This window comes from Python bivittatus, unplaced genomic scaffold (assembly GCF_059951505.1).
Source record: "Python bivittatus isolate LINGU-HERP-01145 unplaced genomic scaffold, Pbiv_v1 ctg000480_np1212, whole genome shotgun sequence".
NCBI lineage: Eukaryota > Metazoa > Chordata > Lepidosauria > Squamata > Pythonidae > Python > Python bivittatus.
In genome coordinates, this window is record NW_028277075.1 from 26,564,438 (window position 1) to 26,576,748 (window position 12,311).

The following is a 12,311-nucleotide window of genomic DNA, read 5'->3' on the forward strand; positions in this document are numbered from 1 at the left end:
CTTGTACTTTAGGCCTTGTAGGTAGTGCTTCCTCATCATAAGTAACATAGGAAAGGGTGCTTAGGAGTGAGCAATGCATCTATTCTGGCAGAAGTGTCAATATTCTTGTCCTAAAGCAAAGAATTCCTGGTCTCTTTAGCTACCTTTGCTCTTGCAGCGTGAACATTACCTGCTATTATTTGCAGAAATGGACAGCACTTCATTAGCCAGCTATTGCCCATGTCATGGAAAGGCTGATTCTGGGGAGGTTTTGATCAAACTGAAACATTCTAACCCCTTATGATCTCACTTAGACTTTTTATCCACTTGAGAAATCTACTTGTCTAAACTGGTTTCTCTCTCAATTCTCAAGCTCTCCAAAGCTACGGATAGAAATGCTTACAGCCGATGGTCGATGGTTATATAATTCTGTCACATAAGTTAACATACCTCTGACTGAATGGTATAAAGTGGCTAGGATTTCCTATTAATATCTAAATGACAAAGTTAAAAATATTGGGAATAAATAGTGGTTCTAAAGTGTTGCACTTATTGTTTCAATTTCTTGATTTCATATAGAATGACCTTCCTTATGTTTCTCTCATGTTAGGTGCATTCCATGCCTTTGATAAAGATGGAGATGGCATTATTAAACTGAACGTCTTAGAGGTAACTACTGATGTATTTACTAAGGCTTTTTTTTTTAAACCCTGACAATCAGGCCACTCTGAATAGTTTACAAAGAAGGAGATCTATAATACAATAATAAAAAAAAATCATAACAAATATTTAAATTGTTAAACTGGAAAACAAACAATTCTACAGCCCTATTTTAGAAAAACAAACAAGCAAACTCTCTGAAAGAGGTCCATTTTAACTTTTTTCCCAAACGCCACACAGTTAGAACAAGTCTAATCTCTGCTGATAAACTATTCCATGATAAAGAGACCATAACAGAGAAGCATTTTCTCCCATTCTCAGCCTCTCTAAACTCCTGGTAATGGGGAACTGCTAAGAGTTTTTCTCAAGTTGCTCACATTCAGTGGAACAATTATGGTTGAAAGAGCTAGGCCTGCTGGTTCATGGTGCCAAGCCATATAGGATTTTATAGGTTAAAACCAGCACTTAAATTGCACCTGGAAACCTCCTGGCATCCAATGCAGGGCTCACAACACAGATGAAAAACATTCATGGTGCCTAGTGCTAATTAGCACACAAATCACAGCATTCTTATTCATTACAGGTTCTGAGTCACCTTTAAAGACAGCCCCATGTAAACCACAATGCTGTAGTCCAACTGGGTGGGAATCAGAGCCTGAGTTACTATTGCTAGGTCCTTGGGTAGGACCACAAGTGACACATCAGCCATAACTAGGCAAAGGTCCTGTTCCTGGTCTCCAGTTACCCATCAAACAGTAACTATGAGTCTAGGAGGAGCAGAGGACATGGACTTCCTCTCTTAGGGGAAGTACCATCCCTTCAAGAGACAATATGAAACCTTGATGTACAAACAGCAGCTCCCTGTCCTTGGGTTCAACTGCAGTCTGTTTCATCTCAGCCATACTCTAACTGCTGTTATTTTGGTGCGCTGCTTCAAGTTAGAATTGTACTATTCAGCTGTTTCTTATTATAATGAAATGTCATACTCAAGAGTATAGCAAGCTTCACGACTGGATCAGATTTAGGGCAGTTTCACATTTTGAAGGTTTTCCTGAAATAATGTCATTAGAATATTTGTATTCTAAGGAAACCACTGAAGTGCTTGCTTTCCTCAAGAACTTATTCATATTATTGACGTGGGCAATTAGTAATCATGGGCATGTATATAGTCTAGGGCAGTGTTTCTCAACCTTGGCAGCTTAAAGATGTGTGGACTTCAACTCCCAGAATTCCCCAGCCAGCCTTGCCAGGTGGGGAATTTTGGAAGTTGAAGTCCACACATCTTAAAGTTGTCAAGGTTGAGAAACACTGGTTTAGGGTGAGATATGCTGCCACTTAGCTTGTCTAATATAGGTAACTCTATTTCCTTGCATCTGCAGTTTGGGAAAGCCTTTGCAATGTTTCATTTACAATACAAGGTTTGCTGTTATTGATAGAGCTTTTCTTACAGAAGGAATCCATTATTTAGAGACAAGTCTGATTGGACAATGGATTTTCCCATTCCTCTTAACTCCTTGCACTTCCACAAATCTTTTCAAGCAAGTAGGAATTGCAAGGAAGCAGAAATCACTCAGGAAGAGCTGAATAGATTCTGCCAAGTATCCTGGCCTGTTATTTGTGAACTCTTATCACAGTAGAAAAGCCTTTATTGAAACTGTAGATTCATATTTATTGCTTCTTAATAAAGGAACCCATTTTTAAAAGTTGTTTAGTTTAACATTGCCACTGAAAAGTACATAAAAGGCAAAAGAGTTTAAGCATGGTATTCATGCAGATTTGAGTGCAAGGTTCAAGAATATCTATTTTTAAAAAGTAGATGTATTAGGTTTATTCCATAGTGGAGGAACATTATCAATTATTAGCTCAAATGCTTTGGATGAATCAGAGGAAAGAGATAAGTGGAAATTTAATAGAGAAGACAGTACAGTACTTAACACAGAAGTTTAAGTATTCATGAACTATCCACATTTACCTGCCAGCTAGTCTTTGAGTGAACACTCCTGAACTTAGTAGGACTTATTCAGCATATCTAGGATTATTTATTTTATTTATTTCTTGGATTTCTCCCCCGCCCATCTCCCCCACAATAGGGGACTCTGGGCGACTTACAAAAAACATTAAAACTATAAATATATATAAAATACATAATACATCCAGAATTAAAAACAATACTAAAAAAGGAAAATCCAAGAAGATGGAAAATCGGGCTGTGGACAGCTGGCCACTATGGGGCTAGCCATTTACAGCCATTATATACCATTATACATTTACTGCCATTATACATTATACAAATGTGTCTGAAATCGTTTCAAAGACTATTCTGCTGATAGCGACAACTTAAATTAGCTTTAGCAGTGTATAGTATAATATTAAACCTCATTTCAGGATATTAAAAAATAAGTGATATTTCAATGTTTTATTTATCGTATTTATACAGCCGACCATCTCACACAAGGTGACCAATGTTTATAGGTGTTCTAATCCAACTCTTTGATAGAGAGTACAAGCCTGAAGTAGGGATACATTCCTCATTTAGCTGGTAAAATATGGCTTTGCAAATGCACCGCTGTCGCAAGATTTAATACACCTGGAAATCCCTATCTGGACATCAGTTTCTCCGAGTATTGGAATGGGAGTCAACAAATAATTTTATAGTCTGGTGCTGAAAATGTTTATTTTGCATTTTAAGTAAACTTCTTTACTGGGTTTAGGGGATTTGCACAGATCACCATACTGTGGTTTAAAGAATGCCGGTTATCTTGTAATACTTGTTTTCTACTTCCAGTGGCTACAGCTCACCATGTATGCCTGAATACCACCTATTTTCACCTTCTCTCTGACCACCTACTTAATCAGCCAACATTCAGTTACAAAATACTGATCTTTGGTGCCTCTCCCTCTTAAAAATCACATGGAAAGAGAAGTACAATTCAGCAGATTTATGTCCAAGCCAAAGTAACACCGATCTCCATCTATGAACCAGTTGTCATTAAGTTCTACTCAGCTGCTTATGGAGAAGTAACAGCAGCGGCAAGGCATTTTGTGCACAACTAGCGGTATCTGCCCTCCTGCTGGAATCAGTTCTCTCTTTGCATGAGCTTCTTTGCAAATCAAAACTCTTATTCTTACTTTGAAATACAGCAGGTCTTGCAGCGGGAGATATTTAGGGGCCAGCGGAACAATGTCTCAATATTAAACACTAAAACTTGCCAAAACGTGGTTCATCTGATTTCAGTAATTCAACATATTTGAAGTTAACGTGCCTCAAATATTTCACTAAATTGTTTTCATATGATTTTTCTTATAAGTTATATCAGTTATTATTCCTGCAGCCAAAGCTTTCTAAATTTCGCCCAGCAACAGAATATATCAATATACACAGATACCGCACTAGACAGAATGTATCAAATGACTATATAGATGGGTTTGTGGCTGAACCAATTAAATTTGCTCTTAGGCTACAGGAAAAGTTATTTTAGCCAAATTATAACTTTTTTCTGGCCGCAACAAACTGACAGATTCACTAAGTTCTTGGTTCTCTTACAGTAAAACTTTCATAGAAATCTGTACTGTATTGCATATAGTATAAACAAATTAGGACTTCTTCATGTCAGACATTTTGCACATAGGAATAACTGTGATCTACTGCTGTAACTACATTTGTTTGGAAACTGTACTCCCCCACCCCCATTTTAGAAAATACCATACAAGCAATGGCTCCATTGTTGTGGAAAATATGGCAAAAGTTGCTTAATAAATAGATGAAAGCTCTTTCACTGGTTGTGCTGTGTTGAAATTATGAAACAAGATTTTAAAAAACCTCTGAAAAAATGCTACTTGTTGATGTCCAGTTTTCCTTGAACAAATGCTTGTATGAATTTGTAGGGGGGAATTGCCATCCAATAAATATTTCTGCTTATGTTTGGAATTTGTGATTTTTGGGAGTTGACCTTTGAGGTATATGGAGTAGCTAGGTAAAGAATAGTGAGACAGACTTCATACTAAAGAAATATTCTTTTCAATCCTGTGCATGTGGAACTGGATTCAAACATACCTTAATTTATGATGTGTTTGTCTGGTTTAGGTATGGCATGTTACATGAACCCACAGTTCAAAATAATGACTTGCTATAATGTGATAATCCAGTCAGTGTCTATGTGCCTAACATTCAAAACCCTTTTGAAACTAACTTGGGATAAATTAAAAATTGCTCTGCCTGATGCCTTTTTCAATATTAAGAGCTATGCCCAAAGTAATTATGTTTTTAAAAGATCTTAAGACGACGACAAAATGTCTTATTCCTACTTCATTGGGAAAAAAAAGTGCTCTTTACTGGTATGGCCTCTAAATTAAAGTATAGCAGTGTTTCTCATCCTTGGCAACTTTAAGACATGTGGACTTTAATTCCCAGAATTCCCCAGCCAGCATGCTGGCTGGGGAATTCTGGAAATTAAAGTCCACATGTCTTAAAGTTGTCAAGGTTGAGAAACACTGCCATACAGAGATGCTTGACATTCAGTAAATAATTTAGGGAAGTATGTAGTTTGGTACATCCATAATCCAAGAGTTATTATTCTATTAGAAAAATGAGACATCTCAAATCCTGTACATCTTCTATGCATGCTTTGGAAACTCCACATTAGAACTAATAAGAACTTAATAATCCTTAGATAGTTTACAAAATGAGATGCAGCTTACATAAATTTCAGAAAGATTTTTTATCCAATTAGATGCTGAACAATCATTTTCCCATTTTTTCCCTCAGAAGTAAATAAAGTATTTAAATTGTTAAGTGAATTTTGAAAAAATAGACGACACCACATTTCTCTTGGGATAAAGTAAATTTATTTTGCTTTCTTTTTGTTTATTTTATTTAGTTCACAGCTTTGTAGTAAAAAGGAAAGACGAAATCATTCTGGACATATGAGCCACATACTTTTATTCGTGAAAAAGCCCACAGCTCATTTCACTGAAATAAAATAAACGGAGAAAAGATGTTACCTAAACAGTTACATCGCAGTATTTAATGGTATTTTCCCACCTGGAATTTTTGCAGTCACAGGAATCTGTTTCTGCCTTAAAAGATGTATCGTTTTAGACCTTCTAGCTGTATTAATGTCATAGTACTATATGTAGTATATGCTTATATGTTCTGTGGAAACCACCCCTCACAAATAGATTATCTAGGAAACTCAGTGTTTAGAGCACTGTTTCTCAACCTTGGCAGCTTACAGATGATGGGTGGACTGGGCTCGCTGGGGAATTCTGGGAATTGAAGTCCACCCATCTGAAAGTTGCCAAGGTTGAGAAACTCTGGTTTAGAGCAAGTTAGCTGCTGGCTGCCTGAATGCTAATTATTAACGTATCTGTCCTTGAATATATTTGCATTGTGAAATATATATCCCCAACTTGCATTAAAAAAAACAACAACATGGTCATTAGATATTTAGGATGCAGCCCAGACTCTTTGAGATGGGTGCTTTGCAGCTTTACTTCAACTAAGATGTTGTAGCTTTTACGTTTTGATCCAGCCTAGCCCAGGTAGTATCTCAAGGGGCAAACAGAAGCTGGGACAGTTGCAGGCATTTGCTATTTAGTGGGGCAAAAGATGCAAACATCCAAATACCTGAGTTCCCTGGCAGTTGATGCATACAATATTCCCCCACAGCAGAGCTATTAATATAAACAAACACATTCACCAAAAAAATTAATGGCATATAAAAAACTCACACCTCTTATACCGAGGAAGTATGTTAGCATGCAGTCCAAATACATTGCATAAACAACCTTCAACAGCTTACTCCAGTGTTGTCCAAACTTGGCCACTTTAAGATGAGTGGACTTCAACTCCCAGAATTCCCCAGCCAGCATGGCTGGCTGGGGAATTCTGGGAGTTGAAGTCCACTCATCTTAAAGTGGCCAAGTTTGGACAACACTGGCTTACTCAGACATCAGCCGGCCCACAAAACTAAACATACTTCCCACACATTTCAAGAACGCACTCTGTAATTCACCCTAGCAACTTCATTTCTATCTCCTTTCTTTCAAAATAAAAATCTTCTAAAGGTAAAAGTCAACGTATTTGTGGAAATCAGACAAAAACCTGGAACCTTCCAGAAGTTGACATTCTTCAAAATATATAACCTTGATGCATCTGCCTTACCATTCCATTAATCATTAGCAAATTACATTTTGTCCTTCCTGCATCGAGATTCCTAGAACAACCTAGAGGAGCATGCATACATTTCCTGCTAAAGAGGTATAAGAACAGAAAGCAGAACCAAACAAAACCAAACATTCCTGAACCGCAAGAGAAGAACATTCTACGTTCCAAATGAAAGAACGGTGGCAACACACTGAAAGGAGACATTTAACTTCCTAAGTTATCATGTGCATGGAACTTTATTTGAAACTGTTCTTCTCATAAATAAAGGAAAACATATAGAACCAACTAAGAGTAAAATGCGACCACACTTTTATTGCTGAATACTTTTAATACAAATTATGAAAACATCCCAAAATTGGACTTCACGCTCACCTTAAATGCACACACTCACACCAACACACACCTATTAAACAGTGAAAAACACAAACAGTCCAAGTTATATATCACTTGCAACTACTGATGTGAAAAGAACATTTACATTATCACGTATCAAGTCACCATCCTCTTCCAGTTAAAATACTGAAGAAGGAACTCAAAGAGGATGCAAAATTAAAATTCACTCATCCACGTGACTAATAACACACTCCATATATTTTTCCTCACAAAAAATGCTTCCTACCTCTGCAGTTTAACTCCAACCACATTCAGTTAAGAATGATCTATATTTTAGAATACCACTCAATGCTCTACTGTCTAAAGAGTGAATGTTCTCACAGCCTCTTGACTAAGCATTTGAGGGTTTCCTCCAGTGTCTTTTATTTCAGCTGCCAACAGTGTCATGAAAAGAAGAGGTACCATCGCCCAGAAACCACACACAGGCTGCAGAATAAGATGCTCCGACAACAGAAGATTACTAGTGAATTGTTCATTATTTCTGAACATGGCAGAAGATCAAAAGGGGGGTCCTGAATCGAAACATATAAACATCTCCAAGCTATCTGAGTTGCCAAGATAATCATGTAGAGCAACTTCCAACTGGTTTGTTCTTCTGGCTGCTGAGATCACTAAGTTAGGCATGAATTACCTTTTATTTTTAAAGGTTGATTACAATGCCATTTGCTCTTTTAATATGTACACACTGTCTGGTGTAATTAAACTCACAGATACTGCTGGACTAATAATGAGGTTTCTAGCTTTCCTGTGGAAAAAAACAGAACTGATGTCACAAACACTAGGAAACCACTTTCTGTATACTGCAAATTGCAGCACCAAAACCTTCCCAGCAGCACTGACCACATACACATCACTTTACACAAACACATACGCTATTTTTTCTTGCAATTCTTGCACTTTTCACGCAGCTTGGTTTTGCTCCTCTGACAGCACAAAATACATACAAAACTCTCAGCTTCTACTTGGGTATTAAATCTCCCCAGTTTGCACCCAATAGCATTTTAATTTGCAATTATAGAAACTGAAGGTATTCAGTTGGTTATAGTGAGACAAGATAGTTATCGCAAAGGTAATTGCGAAAAACAGGATTCCCACGGGCTTAGCTGGATGAAGCAAGTAAAGATATAGTGAAATTTAGTTACTTCAAATGCCGCAATGGTCATAACTTGAAACTCTCAGAATCAGGAACACAGTCTCAATATTGTGGCAAGAGAGCACTGGGTATAAACCTAACAGAAAATGTTTAATATAATTGTCTTTACTGGTGTTTGTGTTATGGTGCCTAGCACTCTAAGACAACTGGGAAATTACAGTAAGTGTGTTTAGGATACAAGTATTTTGCTGTCTTAACAGTACGTTTTCTGCCACCATAAGTTTCTTTGGAGCTAAAGTGTACCAAAAAAATCAAATACAATGGTGATGAATTGTGCAGGTTTCACATTTTGAACTGAAGCCACAATATAAGCTAATTCAAAAGGTGAGCCATTCATTTACTCCAACAGCACCCATTAAAATATCTCAAAGACTGCATTAAGAAAAAAATAAGGAACTCAATGATCAGGTGGTATTTCTACCTTGTGTTCAATTTCTTTTGATTAACATTAAAATAGTCCAAAGCCAAAAAACATAAAATATCAGGGGATCCTGCATATAACATGAAACAAGATGGATAAACACACCACTGTATATGTAGGGCCCCAAAGTAAGCATTAAACATTCCTCTGAATACCAAGTAATAGATAAGCGCAATGTGCTTATTTGCACAATGCAAGTAAGAGGAAGGGTGGGGGGTTTTTTTTCCCTAACAAGTGAATGGTACAAACTTTTATTTGGCATGACTCTGTCATTCCTTTCTCTACAGAGCTGCGAATAGGATGCTGTCTCTGTAGCAAAAGAAGAAAAAGAAAAGGCTTGTGTTCTTTTTGCACTCCAAATATGAATAGGAGGAAAAAGAAAAGAATGAGATGGACAAGGCATGTAAAATTTCTCGTGTATAAAAAATACTTCCCAATATGGGAGGCTGAAAAATGTCATGAGTCAATCTTGCTATCATCCTCTGCGTGCTTCTCAATATGTCCCACCGCATCCTAGAGGCAGAAAGAACACAGGGTTGATTTCAGTTAGCTCAGATTTTTGTACTTCTACAGCCTATAAAAATGTAAACACATCAACGGTACATTCCATGCCAGTGTGGGACTGACATAAATCCGAGGTTTGGGGCAGCACTAGTCAGAGTTCAATACAAAGCAGGAGTGAGGTACCCTTGTTGATATTCAGCACCACACAAATATGTTTTCCTGCTTGAGACAGAACAGCTTATGATATTCTTCAAAGTGTATTCTGACCTAGGGATCTTACTTTGTTGTGTGGGACAGTGACAAAAGTACTTCACTTAGAGATTAACACTCAAAAGAATTTATCATGTTCAACCCCAGGGCAGCACCTTCCCTTTGCTGAGTCTGAATGAATCAGGATCTTAATCTTTTTCCATCTAAACTCACTATTCTATCACAACAATGGTAAATTCAGTTTCTCACACTTTTTTTTTTTTAATATGGGCTAAACCAAATTTCCACAAGCCCCATGACATGATAGGGTGGAGCGGGGGCAGGAGTTTGATTTCCATGTCAAAACCAGGGAAATATAGATATATGCATAGAGATATATGCCTCTTTTCAGTAACAGCAACAACTTTCTTTCCATATAATGCCATCGTGGTGATGACAGAAGGCCAAGAAATGCAAATTCTGCTTATAATGAATTGTCTATCTGTACTTTGTTATGATTTCTAGCGAATTTGACACTGGCCACAAACTCTACTGGCAGCATTTAACCATAATGTCAGATATTAACTTAGCCCTCTGCAGCCAAAAGACATTCTGTCCACAGAAGATCTTCTCATCACACAAATGAATCTAAAGGAAAGATATGCTGTTTTTGCAAATTCCCAACTTCTACACAGCTCGTTCATTGTTCCTAAGGAATCATCAATTCTCTACAGCAGAGAACATTTTTGGAGACCTCAAGGTGGTGCAAATTCACTTCCTTTCTTCTGCTGATAGGACAAACTCGGGATCCAGCCCTATTATACTGAGATTGCATACATACCAACAACATAAATTTGTTAGCAAAACTTTAAAAATAATGTAATGTGACAGGCAAAACTAAAAAAGGGGGACCCAGATAGTTGTAGAACTATATGAACACCTAAGAGCTCTGTGCAGCATAGAAAGTTGACATTTTAAATGCATTTTATGATTTTATTGCTATTGTAAACTGCCAGGAAACATCTTTAAATGTGGTAGTATAGAAATAGCTGCAATAAATTAAATAAAATCTCTGAGAGGAGATTTTAGGAAAGAGATACAAGTTTCTTATTAAACTAGAATTATTAGAATTTAAAGATGTAAAGTTGCTTACATCTTTACGTTCTAATAATCCCTCTCAACATTCCGCAAGTCCCTCAAGACCTGGATATGTGAACAGGCCTGGGGGTCCCAGGGGACCAGGGAGATTTTGCAATGGCTCCCTTACCAATATCATCCCCTCTTGTTTTGTGTGCTTTTATAGTTATTTTTTAATTGTGACTGTTTTTATGTACTGATTGTTTTTAATTGTTGTATGTCGCCCAGAGTCCCTTTTATGTGACATGGTCAGCTATATAAATCAGACAGACAGACCCATGCTTTTAGTTGCATTACTGACCAGGTTTGGCTTCAATATTATTGCTCTTTGTGAAATATTCTAAGATATGATCACTAGCCATTTAGTAGGGTAACTTATGTACTGTATATGACCATTATGCAAGCAACATTTATGATAGAAAAACATAATCTGATGAAGGCCTGAGAAAGATAATTAATGGTAGAAAGAATAGGCAAATGCAAAGTGCTGCTTGGCTCACAATGAAAGAACAGAACAATTGGGGAGAGAGGGGGAGGGTCTGGAGGGAAAATAAATATGTCAACAGCTAGTACACTTTTTAGCACTTCTACAGCCTGCAGAGAATGGGAGAATTGTAGACCAAGTGTATCAAAGCTGCCCTTAAACTAGTCTGTTTTCCAGTTACTGCCAATAAAAAACCAACAGCAGAGTAACAAGGCCACCAGAAGTTTCTGTCCCTACATCAGGGACAGATTTCCCTCTTACCTTATGATACAGTGGCAACAGGACTGCCAATTTACTTGCGCATTATGCCTTTTTTTCTTAAAAGGCATATTGACGTTTTTGTAGGTGGTTCTGTCTTCGCAAGAGGTAAGAACTACACTCCAAATACTTCCTTCACCTTTCACTTTTTATCCTGTTTCTTCGCTACATACCTGTTTGGAACTTTTCCGGGAGGTGAAGAACGCATCACAATTCTTCCAGCGACACTTCAGAGTTTGAAAATTCGGATTTGTGTGGTCATTTAACAAATGCTGTTTCAAGTGGTCCACAACTCCAAATATAAGTGAACATCCATGCCACTGGTAAAGAGAATGAAGAAAAATATTAGAAAAAGGGAATGGCAATGGCATAAAAGCAGTAACAGAAGACAGGCAGAAAGCTAGTGGAAACATTAAGAATGGGACCTGTCAGGTTCAGCCCAAAGAACTCCAAGAGACAATGCAAATACAGTTCTGTTGCATTTATTAGCTGCAACCTCAGGACAGAAATCTCACCAGACTGAACCCAAGTTCCCAAGCTAGCCAGCCACAACACCGTGAATCCCTTAGGGAGGTGCCAGCCTCATCTTCTTGAACTTCCCACGCTCCTGTTGGGGGCTAAGAACCTGCTTATCTCCCTGAGCCTGGCCTTCATAAGTCCATTCCATCACAGGACCATTTTCCTACAGCCCATAAATGGGATGGGGAAAATGGATGAAGGAGAAAAAATAAGAAAAGGAAATACTGAGCCAGATGAACCATGGTTAGCTTGACTTGGCAAAGGCTAGCTCTGTAAAACCACAAAACAATACATTTATTCATTCATTTATTTTTGTCTATAGTGTTCCCTCCAGCAATTTTCCCAGCAACATCAGCTCTGAAACAAGTTGGGCTGAGAGAAAGTGACTGACTCCAAATCATCCAGAGAGCTCTCAGGGTCTCCTTGGTCTTACAATGTCTTAACCACT

At 37.6% G+C, this 12,311-nt stretch overlaps 2 protein-coding genes across 5 annotated transcripts in view; one reads left to right on the top strand and one right to left on the bottom strand.

The window, feature by feature from the left end:
• The window catches only part of CAPN3 (calpain 3), a 30,814-nt gene extending 26,266 nt beyond the window's left edge, over positions 1-4,548 (top strand). For both annotated transcript variants that reach the window (XM_088145511.1, XM_088145512.1), the window contains 2 exons: positions 590-648; positions 3,425-4,548. In XM_088145511.1, the coding sequence (XP_088001637.1) occupies positions 590-648; positions 3,425-3,451 (86 nt within the window). In that variant the 3' untranslated portion in view covers positions 3,452-4,548. The remainder of the gene's footprint in view (positions 1-589; positions 649-3,424) is intronic.
• A 913-nt stretch (positions 4,549-5,461) lies between these two features.
• ZNF106 (zinc finger protein 106) overlaps positions 5,462-12,311 on the bottom strand; it is a 47,967-nt gene continuing 41,117 nt past the window's right edge. For all 3 annotated transcript variants that reach the window (XM_088145518.1, XM_088145519.1, XM_088145520.1), the window contains 2 exons: positions 11,518-11,664; positions 5,462-9,285 (listed from right to left, as the gene is read on the bottom strand). In XM_088145518.1, the coding sequence (XP_088001644.1) occupies positions 9,229-9,285; positions 11,518-11,664 (204 nt within the window). In that variant the 3' untranslated portion in view covers positions 5,462-9,228. The remainder of the gene's footprint in view (positions 9,286-11,517; positions 11,665-12,311) is intronic.